Source organism: Xiphias gladius, chromosome 16 (assembly GCF_016859285.1).
Source record: "Xiphias gladius isolate SHS-SW01 ecotype Sanya breed wild chromosome 16, ASM1685928v1, whole genome shotgun sequence".
In the NCBI taxonomy this organism is placed as follows: Eukaryota; Metazoa; Chordata; class Actinopteri; order Istiophoriformes; family Xiphiidae; genus Xiphias; species Xiphias gladius.
This window is the reverse complement of record NC_053415.1, coordinates 15,473,678-15,492,662: the sequence shown is the minus strand read 5'-3', so window position 1 is coordinate 15,492,662 and position 18,985 is coordinate 15,473,678. Positions and strand designations below refer to the sequence as shown.

At 41.8% G+C, this 18,985-nt stretch overlaps 3 protein-coding genes across 18 annotated transcripts in view; 1 reads left to right on the top strand and 2 right to left on the bottom strand.

Moving 5' to 3' along the window:
- Window positions 1-2,937: 2,937 nt before the first annotated feature.
- On the bottom strand, window positions 2,938-10,906 carry LOC120801261 (INO80 complex subunit D). 2 transcript variants are annotated; one of them, XM_040148006.1, is made up of 10 exons: window positions 9,546-10,906; window positions 8,295-8,541; window positions 7,397-8,208; window positions 7,150-7,246; window positions 6,839-7,063; window positions 6,410-6,519; window positions 6,057-6,190; window positions 5,254-5,477; window positions 4,919-5,076; window positions 2,938-4,777 (listed from the first exon to the last, which is right to left on the bottom strand). In XM_040148006.1, the coding sequence occupies exons 2-10, from the start codon at window positions 8,510-8,512 to the stop codon at window positions 3,747-3,749; spliced, it is 3,009 nt and encodes a 1,002-aa protein (XP_040003940.1). In that variant the 5' UTR covers window positions 8,513-8,541; window positions 9,546-10,906; the 3' UTR covers window positions 2,938-3,746. The 2 variants fall into 2 exon arrangements, with proteins under 2 accessions (XP_040003940.1, XP_040003939.1); XM_040148005.1 differs by having other exon boundaries at window positions 10,301-10,906.
- Window positions 10,907-11,022: 116 nt separating this feature from the next.
- On the bottom strand, window positions 11,023-18,851 carry LOC120801263 (NADH-ubiquinone oxidoreductase 75 kDa subunit, mitochondrial-like). 4 transcript variants are annotated; one of them, XR_005709080.1, is made up of 19 exons: window positions 17,923-18,242; window positions 17,437-17,537; window positions 17,222-17,329; window positions 17,000-17,076; window positions 16,661-16,742; window positions 16,389-16,519; window positions 16,110-16,295; window positions 15,888-16,022; window positions 15,668-15,782; window positions 15,418-15,563; window positions 15,199-15,327; window positions 14,950-15,079; window positions 14,698-14,858; window positions 14,441-14,595; window positions 13,849-14,024; window positions 13,630-13,764; window positions 13,408-13,480; window positions 12,951-13,091; window positions 11,023-11,579 (listed from the first exon to the last, which is right to left on the bottom strand). XR_005709080.1 is itself a non-coding variant. In XM_040148022.1 (19 exons), the coding sequence occupies exons 2-19, from the start codon at window positions 17,999-18,001 to the stop codon at window positions 11,488-11,490; spliced, it is 2,211 nt and encodes a 736-aa protein (XP_040003956.1). In that variant the 5' UTR covers window position 18,002; window positions 18,685-18,851; the 3' UTR covers window positions 11,023-11,487. The 4 variants fall into 4 exon arrangements, 3 of the variants coding, with proteins under 3 accessions (XP_040003956.1, XP_040003957.1, XP_040003953.1); XM_040148022.1 differs by lacking the exon at window positions 12,951-13,091 and adding an exon at window positions 18,685-18,851 and having other exon boundaries at window positions 17,923-18,002; XM_040148023.1 differs by lacking the exon at window positions 12,951-13,091 and adding an exon at window positions 18,365-18,643 and having other exon boundaries at window positions 17,923-18,002.
- LOC120801262 (disintegrin and metalloproteinase domain-containing protein 23) overlaps window positions 17,937-18,985 on the top strand; it is a 33,531-nt gene continuing 32,482 nt past the window's right edge. For 7 of the 12 annotated variants that reach the window (XR_005709079.1, XM_040148011.1, XM_040148009.1 and 4 more), the window contains exon 1: window positions 17,943-18,049. The gene's annotated coding sequence lies outside the window, so the exon portion shown is untranslated. Of the gene's footprint in view, window positions 18,050-18,985 lie in introns of all 12 variants that reach the window. The other 5 variants (XM_040148008.1, XM_040148007.1, XM_040148012.1 and 2 more) reach the window with 4 other exon arrangements.

Sequence of the window (18,985 nt, the reverse complement as noted above, 5' to 3'; positions counted from 1 at the left end):
CACATTCTTAGCAACAGAGTGCTGGAACTGAGACTATGATTCATCTTCAAGTACAACAACAAAGGTGCATATAGCCAAACCAGACAGTTTAAAGTCGAGCAGGAAAAAATGCCAAATTCCAGGCAGATAAACAAAGCTGTAACAGCTGTCATTGGTATTTCTGTTAAGTTTTGACTCTGATAATATTTTTGTATTTTCATTCAGGGAATAGGCAAAATAAATTAACAAATCTTAAAAAGTATAGTTTGTGATTAGGAACATAATTAGAACCATCTGTGTTAAAATAACTGTAATGACCTTGAGGTTTAGTGGCTTGTTAAAGGGTGTAATTTTATTAAATTCCAAATTAAACACCTACACAAGATTGTGGGTGTTTTAAGATAAGACGGCTTTTATATTTCACGTGAACAACCCTCCAAAGAATATACAATACAATGCAACAAAAAACCCTATTCTCAAGGTTAAGTCCAGGAACCCTGTCAGTGTTTTTTTTTAAATGGGATTTTAATCTGGAGAACTGGCCACTCTTTCTTAGATGGGAGCAGTAAAACTTGATACCTTGAGTTGTATTTATTCAATTAGAAGATAATAGTATAATTACGCTCTCGTTTTGCTGTAGAGAACGCCGAGCTGCCTGGCACAAATTGACAAAAATATCTTACTTCAACGTCCATGTAGCTGTTCTGGAGCTTTCGGTCACGTCACATGATCATCTGCTGGGATGAATATGTAGACGTTGAAATTTCCTTTTTTTTTTTTCCCCCTGAGCACTTGAACGAAAGCCTCTTCCATGTTGGCTTAGAAGCTGAGGTTCAGTGTCGCAGGGCTGCATCTAACAATTATTTTCTCAATTGAATTTTTTAGTCTATAAAATGTAATGTAATGTTTCTTTTTTTTTTAAGTTATCCAAAAAGTAAACAAAACAGTAATTGATTGACTAACAACTGATTCCAGACAGCTATCAGCTGTTGAAGTGGGCAGCTGTTCGACAATCCAGACTAACTAGCCAAGCACATACGGAATGTGAATTAAATTTTATTATTCCTGTTTGAGCATCTAGTTTAAAAAAAAAAAAAACACATCAGACTGTGTCAGCAAATACCTCACAGCAAGTTTTATTTATACATCCAAAAACAAAAGATCAAATTTCTCACACTATATACAGATATTACATACAGTGTTTGTACACATATTACATAATTTGTACACAAGAAAAATATACATAAAAATGTAAACCTTTGTATACAAAAAATACCTTAGACAAATTAAACAAGGACCAATAACAAAAGGTGACTAGATTAGCTCATCCTATCTTTAAAAACAGTAATACAGTACATTCAATGAGTATAGGAATTTGTCAGCCATCTCTGAATTCAAGCAGTTACATGTGCCTACAAGCCCTGTTAATTTTGTTCTACATGGTTGTCAGGAGAGTAAACTGGTGCAGCAACTAATCTCATGCTATGTGAATACAGCAGTATTGCCTTGCAAACATTTTCGTCCAACCTGATTGTGACAAACACTGCAGTCACTGAGAAGCCCAGTCGTCTCTGGTGAAGCTACAGGTTTACACTTCGTAATGTGTTTTCTCTTTGGAAGGGAGAGACAGAACTGGGGCTTCTCACAGCTGGAGACTGGGGGTCTGGTGCAGGCTCAGAGCTGGTAATGACGGCAGCTGTTCAATTAAAGAGCGTACGAGCAAAAAAAAAAAAAAAAAAAAAGATAGACAGACACGGGACATGTGAAACACTACCGGCCTCATCAACTCCTGTGCAAATCGATGTTGAAAAAAAGCCACGTACGTTGATCTGTTTTTCTCCACAAAATGAAATGAAATGGCGATGTGTATATATTCCAATGTTTCATACCACCGAGAATAAAGCCATTGATCTTATATTGATATTATAATGCTCTCTCACAAAAGGTCACTGCCCCATTCGATCTCAGACTTCTTCCTGGAGTTTAATAGCTATCAAAAAATATTCTCCATCGGAATATTATTAAAAACAAAATGACAGCATACACGGCATACAAACATTGATCCCTCCAACCTTCAAACAGAACTTACAGCCATTTTGATAGCCATTAAAAACAAGAGACTCAATCTACAAGACACAGGTTCCACTGAATACATTGCAAATAACAATTTCAATCCATTGCTACTCAATAATTCACCAACAAACCCCAAGATAGAGACTGCTACTCTATATACCTAATACTCAACAATGTCTGACAGATCTGTCAAATGTCTAATACAATATTTATCAAAAGCCATGGTTGTACTGTTGTATGAGTCATTAACAGACAGGTAGCCGAGTCCTCCTTTTTGTAAAATCAAATCCAGACCCCAGGTTTGCATCATTTAGCTTAAAAAAAATCACTTTATAACTGAGTAAAACAAACAGTGCTTTGCCTCAGATGTGCTCAACACACCGACTTATACCATCACATTACACCTAGCTAATGAGTAAAATATTCATTTCCAGTGCCAATTCACTGCCTAAGCCTTTTCTGGGTAGTGCGGCCGTGACGTCTTATAGTGGGTTTCCTTGGAGTCCTAAAAAGTTTTTTTTTTTTTCCTTTTTTTTTTTTTCCTTTTTTAAATTAATTATGCAGGTCAATAATACCATTGTATATGTGAACCAGAGAGCACCTTTGAGAGCAGACACTTAAAGTCCCTGGATTACTCCATCATCCCCCTCACTGTAACACTGAAACTCATTTATCAGCCTCACAAATCGACTCAGCATGACCCGAGCCAAGAAGTTAGGCTGACCTGGTCACTGGTCTCTAAACGCTCTCGTTTTGAGTGAAACTGTTGTATAAATAAAGAGTTTACAACGGTTATAGAGACCAAAATATATTCCTGATCTAGCCTGGATTCAGCAAGTGAAGCTACATGTAATGAGACCAATAAAATATCTTACAATGCTAGAGTTATGTTAATGTGTTTATTGCTTTAAGAAACTATATTTAACCTTCAAGTGTCTACTAGGCCACTCAGAGTCCAACAACCAATGGTGAGGTCAGAGATTTTGACGTCTGAGCAAACAAATAAATGAGCACATATATAGTATACACAATATAAAAACAGCTGTTTAAAAGAATTTTGGTAAAGTCATGTGACCGTGAAATCTGACTCAGTAAGATTCTATATCATGATAAGTTAAATAGCTTGAAACATAATGGGTCACAAACATCACAACTTGTACTCGTTTTTCAGGGGATGACAGAAGCGGTGTACGAAAAAGGTGGAAAAATAAAAATAAATAAAAAAAATAAAATGGCCATCTGAGCAAGGCAGGGTATAGTTGATCATTTTAAGACAGGACTTTAAACTGGCAAAGCAAACCAAACCGACCACTGATTGAGGCTTCCATGAATTCTGAGCACTGTGACATAATCTCTGCTAAGGTCCTTCTGCCAATTATCACCCGTTTATTTCGTCACAAAAATCGGCAAAATCTGGCTGTAGCCCCCTGCTGACGAAACCACAAGGCATCAAACAGGTGGACTCACACTGACTTAAAATTCCAGAGACCGTCTGGCTACAGAGTCAAACGACGAAAATAGAAAATATTGAGAAGAATCTGAGGTTGTGCAAATTCATTATCAAATAGTGCACTATTACCACATTGCACACATGTATTATATAAAGAGGGGTGGTCAATCAGAAGCCAGTTGACTGGATTGTAAGTGACTGTGAGTCCACAGACCATCATGCAGCCGCTGCAGGCCACCTGCTCTCATTTACTTTGTGTGAAGGGTGGTGTGGTGCTATTGGCACTTGCAGCAGTGGCACTAACTATGGAGAAGCCAGCGGGGGGCGCTGTGGAGCTGTGGCTGGGCTGCACGTCTTTCGGGATGCCACTGTGGGAGGCCAACTGATGGCCAAAGGCCGCACTGAACTGAGGGAGCTGTTGCTTGGGCTGCGTGGAGGTCAGGAGATCATGTGAGGAGGATGGGAGGGAGGACGAGGGGGCAGGGGGAGTCGTTAAACCTGTCAAGCCACTCTGAGGCATGGCTGAGAGGGCAGCCATGGGCTGCAGCGTCACAGAGTGGGTGGTGGCCGGGGGAGTGGACAGCGAGGTGGATATGAGATGACTTTCTGATCCTATGAGATTGCCAAACTGCGTGGGATCGGTGAGCGGGAGAGGGAGATTATTCCATGACGAGCGTGGGGGTCCTGGTACCCCGCTAAGAGGGACTTCCAGCAGCAGAGGGGTGTCAGTCTGGAAGGAGCTGGCATGGGGAGAAGATATGTGGTCACTGTACGGGGATGGCACATGCTCACTGCTGTAGTGGCTGCCTTGAGGAGATGATGTGGGTGCGTCCGACTTGGCCAGGACATGGGATGTGTGCGTGCGTGGAAACGTTCGCTCCGCTATGGAGGTCTGAGTGAGCAGGGAGGTGGTGGAGGGGGCTACTGTAGAGGAAGATGAGGTCAGGCTGGAGCACGACGTCGGGGGCTGGTTAGCGGGCTGAGATGGTGGCGAGGGGGGGAAATGTCCCCCAGTGGACTGCAGTATATTGTCCTCCAGCTCGAGGCTGGTGAAGTTCTCTGTAGGGATGCGGCTGTTGAGCAGATCCCCCATGGTCCCCGGCTGGACTGGACCGGGGAACACAGTCATGGCACGGTGGTCCACTCCTTCAGATGGGGCCAGGTCTCCCATGGAGGTCAGGCACACCAAAGAGTCTGGGTAGGACCCCATAGCCTGCAGTGCACGCACCAGCTCCTCAGCTTCCTCTGTGGTGGGCAGGAGCTCCCCGTTCTTACCTACACAGACACACACACACACACACACACACACACATTTGCAACATTTATCATTATAAAATTAAAGACCGTGGGGGGGGGGGAGTTGTTATTGTATACATGAAAGGCATAGAGGTACACAAGAATGAGCTGTAAGAGAACCTTCAAACAAGTCAAAGTCCTGCAGGTCATCGGGTAGTCTGGGTAACACATCGGAGAAATCCTCCTGGTTTAGCTCAAGGTCATTTGGAATGTCTGCCATTTCATTGGTGATATCGTCAGGAAGCTCCTCTGTACTTAGGTCTGGAGTTGAAGGGCTCCTGCAACACAGCAGAGATGCCGAAAAAAGTTTAAGAAAAGAAATAGCCACTGTAGTGGAGGAGCTGTATCTAACATGTGACATAAGAGCCTGTGAATGAGGGTGTTCTCCTTGACTCTGCATCTCCGCACACTACGTTTTTTAACTCCTCATCATAGAGACAACAGGTGTAGCGCACCTGATGCTAGCCTGTGAGGGCATTGCAAGGCTTGTAGAAGGCATCCCCAGGTTCCCCTGTGGCAACGCTGGAGGGATGGGTTTCTGAGGCCTCCGCGGCCCTCTCCTCCTCTTCTTCTTGTGTTTTTTGGTGAGCGCCGGTGGTTTGGTCTTTTTACGTGGCTTTCGCTGTTGCTGCTGCTGGTGCTGCACTCGTCGGTTTCCATCCCCACGCAGGAAGTTGTCCTGTGTGGAATGTATGGAGGAGCATTGAGTCGTCATAACAGAAACCCATGCGAAATCAAAGGGTCACAACAAATAAAGAGAACATTAAAGGAAATGTTGAGCATTTTGGGAATAAGCTTACTGGCTTTCTTGCCAAGAGTTAGATGAGAAGACTGACACCATCCCTCATGTCTGTAGCGTAAATAAGTGCTGTTATCTGGAGCCAGCAGCCCATTAGCTTACCTTAAAATTCACCTACGCGCATCCTTAAAGCTCACTCATTAACGCCATGTATATTGTTTGTTCTTAAGAAAAAAACAACGTTTAAAAGCTGCAAATCACCATTTTACAGGGGGCTGTGTGTATTTCTTGGTAAGGAACTGTAACTTCCTGAAGTCTCTTCTGGTATGACAGGATACAGGACACAACTTGTTAATTAGTGAGCTTTACAAGTGGTGGTGGACACAGACAACTGTTTCCCCTTGTTTCCAGTCTTAATGCCGAGCTAATCCAGCTGAGTGTATCATCTAACTCTCAGCAAGAAAGCGTATAAGTGCACTTCCCAAAATGTTGAACTTTTCCTTTATACACTGAACTCACCATCTTTTTGGCATGCTCTTCACAGAGGGGTGTCTGGTGCGTGATATCAAACACGGGGATGGAGCACTGCTGACCGTCTGCAAATTTGGCTGTGCAACTTGCAAAGAGCTGCTGGGAACGATTCAACAGAATGTCTTCAGAGAACAATAAAGGAAATAACATGATATTCTAGACAGAGGGCATGTGATCGTGATACTCCGTCACGCAGGGATATTGTACCTCACAGTCTTTGATTTAAAAAAAAAAAGCATGAAATTTGATTAAATCACATTCTAAATTAGATAAAATCCGCAGCCATTCAGTTGCACTCGTAGTGACCAGCTATATAATCAGTGAAGTGGTGCAAAGGATACGCTGAAAGCAGTGTTGAGTGAAGGGCAGAGCTCGGTTGTTGCAGGCCTGGCCCTTTGTGCTGCCAGTGCAGGTCCCTGTATCCGTGTTCTGCTGTTTTGCTGGAGCCACACTGTAACGACATACAGCGGCAGGACTGAGTAAACAGCAACAAAATTGACAGCACTCCACATGTCATGTTTTGTACAGTTCAAATAAGGAGATGAAGAATCCAAGCATAGAAAACAGTCATAAGGGCAGAACACTTTGCCGGTTGCTCTAAAATAAAATACTGGATCTACTTTGGAAATCACGTACACTGAATTTCCTGGGTGATGGAAGGTTTGTGACTGGCTTAACCAAGCAGGTGTCTATCAGCACATGGGTTTACTCTATTCATATTAGTCCTGGGAGATTAACAAAACTGGCTAAGATGACATTTGTGAGAATACCTTGAAGAGCTTCGACAGGCACCACCAAAGTCCTGGATCAGCTGCCCAGCACAGTCTGGGTTGTTACTGGCAGCATGCAGCAAGGCTTTGCGGAAGGCATAGCGGTATCTCTTCTGGCGGATACTCGCCCTCTCCTGCCTGCACATGTGCTTGTATTTCTCCTGGAGGTACGAGCAAAGCCTAAGTAGCCGTGTTCTCCGAGAGGAACCGCAGTCGTCTTCCAACCTATTTGGGGAGAATATTGAAAGCAGTCGTGATGAAAAATGTCTGGTCAAGGTTCATGCTGTGAGGTAAAGTATTGGGATACCAACCCATTCTGTGGTCTCCAAGAGGTCTGAAAATGAACAAATCTCTCTGCCTCTTCATCATCATCATCATCATCAGCACTGTCTTCTGACCAGTCCAAGCCTGAAAGAGAACTTGTTAGAGCAGCTCATCCATTTCAGCAGGCTGATTTCTCATTAGCTACAGTATATCTGATGTATCCTTACACAAATTCAGTAAGGAGGAACAGACCGAGTTTTAAAACTGGTGGTAAACGCATTTAAGTTAAAGTACCTAGATGTGGAAAGAGGTCTCCATGCTCCCGGTGTCTCTTGGCACAGAGCTGCACCAGATGTTGCAACCTGGCCAAACAGCTTGCAGAAGGTGAGAAGGCAGTGGGGCGCATGACAACCACATGCCGCTGATTGTTAGTGCCACTGTCCTTGCAAGTGACAGGCAAGTGAGTAGCCGTGAAAGGCATTTTCCTGCTGAGTGATGGCCCAGAAGGCTGCACTGGACTGGGTGCTGCATTTGCGGGCATCCCTGGAGGCAGAAAGTTGACCGTCTGAGGTGGTGGTGGATTGCATAATAAACCCTGCTGCTGTCCTGGGAAGATGAAGGAAGTCACGCTGGAGTGCTGTGGCGGCTGGAGAAGACCTGACTGTTGCCGTGGGAGATGTGTGTTGAGCGGCGAGGAAGTATGGACACGGGGGACAGGGGTGGGACTAAAGTGCTCAGGAGGTGGCTGGAAGAGGTCCGTGTCATGGCAGAGTTTCTGGTTGAGCACCAGCCGACTCTGTAATTTCTTCTTGATGGCGTTGCCCTTCCGAGGAGTACCCACCTCCTCCCCATCTGTGTCATCCTCATAAAAGGCAAAAGGGTCCAGGAGTTCCCCATCAGGGAGGGGTAAGAGACGTGTGCAGGGGGGAGATGGTGGAAGTTCATCTAGACCATTGGGAGCTTTCAGAGCTAGAGAGGGCACAGTTATGTTGAGGGCCACTGACTCCAGGTGAGCCCTTGAGCGCATTTCCTCCAAAGCATCGTGTTTCTTTTTCCGTTCCTTCTTGGGTATAAAGCCGAGAACCTGCAGGTGACTGTTACAGTACCTGGAAAACAAGAACACATCCTCAGCACAGTGTCCACTATGCTGTGCTTTTTGGAATCTGCCACATATGCACACAATCATACACACCTGCGGTCCTCAGACTTGGGGATGGGGTTGGTACATCGCTGGCTGTTGTACTTAGCCACATATTCACATTGCTTGAAGGGCGCTGTTTTGTCCTCCAGAACATGCCGGATACAGAAAGCATAGCCATTTAGTCTGCGCTGCTTGCAGAGCTTTGGGCTGTAGGAGCACAACGGCTTATTGTCCACCTCTGAGAAGTGTATGTGTTTGCCTTCATACATCACGTGACTCTTGTCCTTGACAACATCAGCTGATGGGATAAAGTCAGGGAAAACCATGAATTACATCACTCACACTTCATACTAAAGAGGTAACCACGTCTGTATGTGCAGGGTTAGGAAGCAGGGAAATCGTCACTTCTACAGGTGAATGTTTACTCAGTCCATAGCCAATGTAATTTGTTAGATAATGTGTGAAAATAAATATTCAGGAAGCTAACATAATTATGATATACTATTTGCTGCTTAAATATTTTTAGTGTCAAGTCAACACATAAATGACATTCCAAGACACATAACTGATTTAATTCATCGTTGCTTGTTCATTGAACTATATAAGTGAATGCTGTGACTAACAAATACTGTACATAAATACTTGTTTGAAGACAATATGGTCTAGACAAACCTTACCTCTGAATATTCACTCGTTGCTTTCACACCCTATAATTTTCAGTGTCAAAATCTCTTACTGAGAAACAGCTGGTAAACAAAGAGTCTGTGATTTTATTCCACAATCCATTCAATTATCCTTACAGCTAGCACTTACAAGATAATATGGTGGTAAACCAGTATTTGACAGCAGTCTGTCGGGCAAAGTTAAAAAACTACAACAGCCAGTTGCTTGTGTGTAGGCATCATTCCAAGACTAGTTGAACACTTCACTCATACTCCATTTAAAAAAAAAAAAAAAAAAAAAGTCTCCATTCTCGACTGAACAAGGAACACATAGAAAGTGTTATTCAAAGTATAACGCTTCGTAATAGACAAGCATACAAACAGGCTGCTACTGGTATATCACAATACACTGTAATGATAATTGTAGCCTTATCTGCCCAGCGTCAGTAGTAGCTTAGCTGCTGCCTTTAACTTTAATTATGTGTTTTCAAGTTGGTTCGGAGAGCGCTACGGCTCTGACAGCTGATGTACATGTCGGACACAAAAGGACAGGTTGAGTCATTTACGCCAGCCTGATCAACTCCAGTTAACAACTTTGGTTGTATGCGGAGAACCGGACAGGCAGCAAACGGTGACTTACGTTTAGCTAGCGTGACTACCGATTGAGTCCATGGAGCTAGCTTGCCAGCATTAGCTTGGAGCCGATAGACAGATGTTAAACTTTATAATATGACATCATAAATGTATCTACGTGAAACATACACTCGTGTCTTAATACCTAAGAAACATCTGTATCCATCTCCAGGCAGAAATAACATATTATCGACATAGACCAGACACGAAAAGTCAAATTTGCTAGTAAGCTAAAACGCTATAAAAGCTAAAAACACAAATTAGTAGGCGGTAGCTAACCAGGAAACGGAAACATAAGCAAATGGCATCACTATAAAAGGTCTATTTTCAGTTTAGTTTTATTTAGAAAATGCAAGCGTAATCGTGAAATACAAGCACTAAATGATCGGCCCCAGTCGTGGGATTTTAATGTATACAAACATGATACATTTATGGCAAAATACTTTCAAACAAAGGGTCTACATACGAGGCTTAAGGCCTATCATCGAGGGCCTTAGCAATAATCGATATGAGTTATAGCCACATAATGTAACATTAGAGGGCTACAAGACTTAAAACTGTAAACATGGCATTACTCTCAAGTATCACATCTCAAGGCACAGTCATTTGGTCAGATCACAAGTTATAAAATAAATTAGTCATAAATAAGGCCTCATAGCTTCGATAGCACAGCGGCCTCTAGTAGAGCGCCAGGGCGACAGAAGCCTCTGCGAAACGGTACACGCAGAAATCAAGGCCGAGGCTGTATACGATTTGGCTTACCTTGAATTGGTATGGGCTGTGTAAGGTATTCGCTCCAGATAGACGGCCGAAATGTCTATTAGAATCAGCTAGGCTATTTCTGCATCGATGGTCCAGATAGGATAGTAACCGTGATCTTCATCGAGCTCGGTATATCTTGAAATAAGGATGCATGTAAATATAGGCTATCCAGAGCAAATTATAAGCAGTAGGTTGGCTGCTGAGGATTTTTGTTGGCTCCACAGCAGACTCCTCACAGCACCACTACAGGCACTGCGGGGACATGACAACAATCCCCTCAACAACAACAACCTCTCCTACCATATTGGAAATTCAACTTTGTTAAAAGCCCCTACATTGTACAAGTGTCATTTTAATCGCTTTATGAAAGAAATTACAGTTTGTGTGAAGGACAGTGCCGTTTACATGTTCCACATTTAAAACAGCTGGGTTAAAACACTGACTGAGAGGTCCAGTAAAGTGTTTCAGTGTAAAATCCACCTGGACCACGGTTATCATCCTCCATATGAATGACATATCAGCCCTGCTGACACACTGTTGCCGGCTGTTCACTCATGATGGACCACGTTCCAATCGTAGACCGGAGCTCGGGACCAGAAAAGTTGAGGTGGTGTAACACCAAAACAGCAAGTTGGCATCCATGGCAGCAGAACCTAATATTAATACTTTAAATATTCTTTAAATAAGAGCACAAACTTAAATAGGGGAATTGCAAAAATTCATTTGACTTGCTACAGAAAACTGCTTTATTAAGTATCACACTCACAAATAGCTACACTTGCAATACTATACCTTTAGGAAAATATAATCATAACACTTTTAATATTAGTAGTTTTACAGGAAGACAAGATACTAGATTTACCTTTGGAGGATAAAGATTTTAAACCTTTGATCACTACTATTAAAATGTGAATGTCCTAACAGGTGCAAACATTAACTGTCAGGGGTGCATCTCTGGAGGTTTGTTAAACCTAAGGTTACATGTTCACTCTGCAAGTAAAGCACAGACATGTTTCTGCAGGTTAGTAATGTAAGTCAGTCAGTTCCATAATGTTCCAAATTAAGCATCTACAATAGTAAAACACAAGTGCAAATAAATATGTTTCTAGGAATGTGCAAATAGAGGAGTTGTGCGTATAATTTTTTTTTTTTTCCCCCAAGAGTTGGATGGCTGTCTACTGTGTGTGTTAGCATATAGCTGGCTCGTCCACAGCTTGTGCTCCCTCTTTGACAGCTTTCACACACTTGGCCATCGTCTGGGAGGCTCTGCTTATCGGATCTATGGGAAAAAAATTGAGAGCAGATTTGAAATCTGCACACCTAAACTACTGTCCAAAACTCAATGTAACAATGGGGTCTAACTAGAAAATCCCAGGGTGTTTATTTTGCTATGAATTTGTAAAAAAAAAAAAAAAAAAAAGGGTATTACTTAAACATTAAATTATACAATTATATGAACATACCCATTTGAACCCATATTTTGGAAGTGAAAAGATGGTGCAACAGTAGAGTCCATTTTTTTAAGGATGAATATGTCAAGTGTTTGATGTCATACAAGTGTGTAAACACCATAATAATCTTTGGGACAGTATTCTAGCATTTTGTTAATGTCACCTAAAAGTCATAGAACTAGAGCTACAAATTAAAGTCATATTTGGCTCTAAAATGTAGTGATTACAAATTCTAATGCTAGGAAAAAAATATTTTTTTCTGCTGAAAAACTTTCAAGTTTCTAATGAACATTTTCAGGTGCAGTATGAAAAACACTGAGACAAAGAGAATGTACTATTTTAAAAGAAATTACTGTAGCTGCTACAAAATGTCATGCCGCATATTAATGTTATGTATGTATTGTAATGTTTCTGTTACCATGACAATAATTATATAATCATACATTCATTACAAAAAACTACTTAATATAATTTGAAGAATGATGTGGGCTATTTGGTTGAGATTTTAGGCCAGCATACTGCATTATTTTGACTTTCATATGAATTTTGCAGATGCCACTGAAATCTGCTCTCTACCAATCAAATGTTCTCTGGACATTCAAATAAACCTTTTTTTTCCCCTACAGAAAAGCCTTTCTTTGATCACATTATTTTACTCAATTAGTGTCATTTTTGTTTTCTATAATTTTTGGGTTTGCTTTTACTATTAGTTTTGTAGAAAAAGTATCAACACAGTTGATACTTTTTCTTACCAACACAATATTTCATGTAATGGAAACTGCCATGAAATTAGCTGACCACATATTATGCTCCAAATGAAATAGATTCTTTATTTTAACGGCCCCATGACTCCAAGGCAAATAATTAACTTGTACTGCTCTGACAATAACAAAAATGCCGGTATCTTTTTTTCTCCAAATATAGAATAACCACTAAAGGTCCAAATATTTCTGCCACTCTGTAAGTCTTTTACTTCTATCTTTATCTGTGCAAGAGCCCAATGAGAGTAAAAATGACTCATTCTGGCGATATATTTAGAAAATGGTGGTTCTACACTTTACACATTAACAATGTCCATGATTAATACAAATTTGTCATATTAACACACAACAAGATCATGTACAGTCTGTGCTCGCCAATGTAATGCTAAACAGTTTTTATGAGATTAAGAATCAGTGTGGGTGCTGGGGATAGCTTGCCTTCTGACCTGCTACAGAAGTAGCAAAATCTTTCTTCAATAGGGAACACAGCAGTAAACACAGCTTAATGTTTGTCAAAAGTTTGCTTAACATGGAGAGCTGGATTTGGGGTTGTACCCAACAGAACCCTTGTTCTGATGACTGTAAAAAGAACATCTTAAATGATTACTTTACTCAGCGATAATGTAAAACTTTTGCGAAAATTGTTTTTTTAATTTTTAATTCATTTGGAAAGAAAAAAAATGCTCATGTAACAGCAGCTAGTGAGGGCAAACAAGGGCACACTGCAAATTAACTCAGACTCCATTACCATTTCTACCTAGAAAAATTATATTAGGGAACTGATATAACACTGCTGTCCACTGTTCTATTTTGCTGGATGATTTTGGAATTAAAATAATATATAGACTAGGTTTAGTGAGCTGAGAAACATTTGAATTGAGTACCAGTGACCCACCTGTCATATAAAAGTCCTTCACAGTAAGCTGTGGAGGGACTAAAGGTTCAGTTAAAACAGCCTGGTTCACTGCCTGAAAAAGATAAACCAGATATTACCATCATTACAGAGCATGAAGTGAACTGAGATAAATTAACTGTACAAGCTAACATTTGAATAAAACTTTATTAGTTCCTTCTGAATGATCAATTAAACACATGCTGGAGGAAAATAATAGCTGACCTTTGACAGTTCAGTAGCCTGCTTAAAGTAGTTGGCCTCCTCAACATCATCATATCGCACCAGATTTGGGGAAACCTCTGCCAGTCTATCACGCACTTCATCGAGAGTATCATAGGGCAGAGCAAATCCAGCAAGCTTAAAAGAGAATGGAAAATACATAGTATTTACTCTAATTTCTTACTGCTTAATATAACATGATTATTTTGCATAGTAGTTCACCTCAGAAATTGCTCTGATGATCTTCCAGTCCTCCCTGGCCACACCTGGAGGAGTCACTGCTATTCTGGTCTGCTGGGCACGACCCTCAGTGTTCACATAAGTACCACATTTCTCAGTATATGCAGCTCCGGGGAGTATGATATCCGCTATTGGTGCACCAACATCGCCATGGTGACCTGGGTAGTTATGGCACAGAGCACTGAAATTAACCCTTAACACAAACATATACAAAAGGGTGACAAATGAACTGAAAAATCCACAAAGTACCTTAATAAGGTGTTTTTCTACCATGAACAGTGAGAAAAAGTTTTGTATTTTGATGGTGGACACACGCATCTCCCACGCATCCTTAACTGCTTTGGAATCTGTTACGATTACTCATCAAACCCCTTTAGTGAACCCTTGTGCACTGTAAGAAAGCCTCTGCATTCATTGGTTTTCTTTGCTCATTTAAAATCAGGATAAACTTTGTCACTCCTCTGTACATTCAAAAAAGTATATGTCACTGCCTCTCTCAGATGCCATACATAAATTAATGTAAATGAGAGAGGCTATAAAAGTGCTTCTGCTGCTCTGCAGTAAAACAGCTGACCTTGATAAATTATGAAACTATCCTTAGGGAGGTCTTGGCGAGTAATGCAGCCAGCATCAGCTCCTAATAGGAACAGAACTTTGGGTGGATTCTTCCTGATAGTGTCCACTCCTGGCTTGTACCCAAGATCGAGTGCAGCCACTTGACTGGCAACCCTGAAGACACAGGAAAAACAACACATATATTACAGTAAAAAATCCCTCTTGAACACTGCCCTGTTACTGGAAGCTTTCCCTCTAATTTTCCATGACAATTACCTGTGAAGCACATTGAGAACCTTCCAGGTGTCCTCCACTCCACTGCTGACACGAGCATTATGAGCAATGGTTGATACAGCTGCCATTATCGCAGCTCCATCTTCTCTCTGCAGGCCACTGCTACCAACCACAACAACAGGGTGCTTTGCTTTAGCCAAGACCTGCAAGAGGAGATAAAACAGACAAAATTAGAAACAGACATTCCAGTTGACTGATAACATTCATTGCAACTGAGAGTGTTTAGAGTGCTACCTGGGAGAACGGGTGAGTTCCTGATGCAATTTCTTGAAGAACCTTGGCAGACTCCCCAAGATGGTCATAGGTATAACTTAAGTCCACTTCCTTGCCCACGAGAGCCACTTGCAACTCATTGTGAAGCCAGCTAAAGCAGAGGTAACAAGTTCATAGTAAACAATACACTTTTTGTTTAATATCCCTCAGATTTACAACTTCAACTTCGCTGAATAACCAGAAGTACTGTATTAACAGCATTCAATTTACCTTTTTCTGATTCGTGCATTGAAAAGAGGAGCCTCATAGCGTGGATTGGTGCCTACCAGAAGCAGAAGGTCAGCTTCTTCAATGCCAGCAATCCCAGTATTTAGAAGATAGTTTGAACGCAGGTCAGATCTAAGCCAATGTCAAAAAAGCAACCGATTATCAGCGCTAGTTCAACTGGCTTTGCAGCATCTTCAGTTTTTCCTCTTTGCATGGCCTTACCCGGCTCCAGTCATAGGGAACACCTCCTCAGTGCACAGGTTGTCACTATTCAAATGGTTCAGCAAGTCTTTCAGGGAAATGAGAGCCTCTGCATCCACCAAGCCTCCAACAACAGCAGCTACATCATTTCCGTTAACCCCTTGCAACTGACAAATAAAACAGATGTTATTTAGGACTAACTAAGCTGAAACCACAAGTTGAAAATGATCATACACTAGAACAGAAGGAAATTTCATCATAAATTACGTACTGCTCCAGCAACTCGAGTCAGCACATCTTCCCAGGTCGTGGGAACCAACTGCCCGGACTCATTTTTCACCATCGGCTGAGTAAGCCTCTGCCTCTTGAGCCCATCATAAGCAAACCTGTCAGAATAGAAGCACGCAAGAGTTCAGTAATGAATTCAGTAATGCCATCATCATTCATAAATCTAGGTCTGTGAAGCAAACTTTGTGTGATACGAAAGGAACCTGGTTTTGTCCGAGATCCACTCCTCATTAATATCCTCATTAAGACGGGGCAGAATTCTCATCACCTCACCACCGCGAGTGCTCACCACAATGTTACTACCCACAGCATCCAGAACATCAATGGATTCTGTCTTCCTGTAGAAAACCAAAGTGAATACACGAGGGGAAAACAAAATTTGGACCCTGGTAAGTTAATCAAAATGTAGAGCACAATCCAAAAACCTGGTCTCCCAAGGGCGAGCAGTGAATGCATATGGTTTAGAGGTCAGGGCTCCCACTGGGCATATATCAATAACATTCCCAGACAACTCCGACATGAACATCTTCTCCACATAGGTCCCAATCTGCAGGTCGTTGCCTCTGCCAGTGGTGCCCAGGTCTTCCACCCCTGCGATCTCACTGGCAAAACTGTAGTGAGTAAAAAGTAAACAATTTTCTTAGTTTCATATTCTTAATTTATACGGCAACTCAGTTTACTCTACATACTGAAGTCTGACTCACCGCACACAGCGAGTGCACTGGATACAGCGAGTCATAATGGTTTTGATGAGTGGGCCAATGTTTTTGTCTTCCACAGCTCTTTTGCCCTCTGTGAAGCGACTCCTGTCGCTGCCAAACTGCATGGACTGGTCCTTCACACAAAATCATATTCCACGGTATTAATCAGTCCTAAAAATAACACCTAGACTCTAAACAAAAATGCCTGTCATATATATACCCTCACTAATTGACCTATGATGATACCTATGAAAACACAATCATCTTTCATTTACCTGTAGATCACACTCTCCCCCTTGGTCACAAATTGGACAATCTAATGGGTGGTTGGCCAGCAGAAACTCCATCACACCCTCTCTGTGTAAAAGTAAAGGACAGTTTTGAATAACATTGTGTCAGCTTACTTTCATATGAGGGAATGTTGCCATTGTTTTTTTCCTTGGGGGAGTGCTAATAGAAATATAGGTAACATTATCTCACAAAAATAAAAGTGGACTTATCATAAAATCTCAGTTAAGCACTGCCCATCAGACAATCAGGAATAATTACAGAGCAATATTAACTCTACAGAACAAATATACTGTATATTATCAGGGTAGTAAGTTTGAACCTACCTGGCCTTCCTTGTTTTGTCAGAGTTGGTTAAAATGTTCCAGCCCTTCATAACAGGCATAGCACAAGCTGCCACTGGCTAGAAGGTACATGAAAAACGATTCCTTATTATTTGAAGAAGGCATCGCTCTGTCCCAGTAAAATAAGGCAAAGAAATACAAGACTGACAGATACACACTGCTTTTTAGAACAAAAACCAGTCAAATGTGAACCCCAAAACATACCTTTGGAACTTTCTCTATCTCCACAAGACACATGCGACAGTTTCCAGCAACTGACAGGCGTTCATGGTAGCAGAAGCGAGGGATTTGCATGCCTGCCTTCTCACATACCTGTGACAGAATGCAGTCACAGTGCTAAATCTGATATTTTGACTTAAAATGTCAGGAAATTACCTGTCTTACTGTATGAAACTGCATGCATGAATGTACCGTGTTACCTGCAACACGGTGGTTCCTGGCTCCACCATGACAGGCTTCCCATCCACGAACACCTCCACCAGGTTACTGGCAGCCGCTGTTGCTGTAGCTGCGGTGCGAGCTTCAAGCAAAGACAAAATACATTTTTAAGCAAATCCTCCCATTTCAAGGGCTGTTACTGTTTTAGTTAACTGAGAAATCACTCATATCATTTATTCCACTATGATGAATTCGTGCTATTTCCTAGCGATGGCAAATTAGTGACACTGATTGCTATTGGCTAAATTGAGCCAGCAACAGCCTGGCACCAAACGTGGTGGATGGCAAATCTTTAATCCTGCCTATAATCCATCAGTGGAACAAAGTGACAAGGGTGCAAGGCATTAAAATATTTTGTTCTTGCACAAAACAAACAAAATGGCTATTCTGCACAAAGACAAGAGACATACTTTACGCAAAAAAAGACAATGATCAATAAATAGGACGTTGAAATGGCAATTTGTTACCATTGTTAGTTGCAGCCGCGCCTCCTTTGGTAATAGCTGCGGGAAAGAGACTCCGACTCACAACAGGCAAACGCAACATGCTGAAATAGAGGCAGAGAGGCAACAACATGCGTAAGGTCCGGCTCCTGTAAGTGACACAATTTTTCATGTGTCTACTACGCTTTAAGATATTCCAAACTGCTACGTAATTTTAAAACCGTAAGAGCCCATAAGCGACCGTCAAAACAAAAACAGTAGTGGCTGTTAGCTAGCTACTTCCCGCTGTGACTGTTCACACGGCTCAGCCAATTTATGCTGCGAATGTATTTGTACGAGAACGTTTCTTTACTGTCCAGGGTGAACTGTCTACAATCTTCTAGAGAAGTAAATAAATATGCCATGTTTTGACAACCCGCAAACGCTGGAAATTTCTCGAAATATCAAACAAACTAGGCAACGTTACCGGCCAAGCGATGTGCCCAGCTAACGTTAACGTTAGCAAAAGCTTGATGCAATCGTCTAACTCGTATTCTAACTTCTCTCGGTAATTTTCAACTGCTGGCGCTTGAAGCGGTGTCTTCGCGCTTGTAACATTTAATCCAAACCCACTAATTTAGCATAGCCTGCTACAAACTAGCTAAGGCAACAAACGTCAACCGGCTAACTGGACTTGTTTATTCGGAATTTCAAAACCCATTTCAAGCCCTTCTTGCGATGTTGGCGTGCAGGCTATAGATTGTCTAACGTTACACCGTATATAATATGCGGTGATCGGTTACGTACCTTGTCGGTGTCCGTCCTCACGAGACTGCCCGCGACGCAGATTGCGCACCGTCTTGTTATTCTGCTGCGTCACGGATTAAGTAATCCTGTCTACCGTAATCCAAATAGGAGGGCTACTTTACTGTAGTTATTGACTACACTAGTCGTGCGGGTTTTCAGTACCAGCAGCCATAACAGACGAAGTAATGTACCCTCTACCCTTTCTCTAGCAGAAACTCATCTACACCTAACTGTGACAGTCAATGGTGATGTGGCAGTCGCCTCGCATTCACTATTTGCTTTGGATACAAGTGTGGATTAT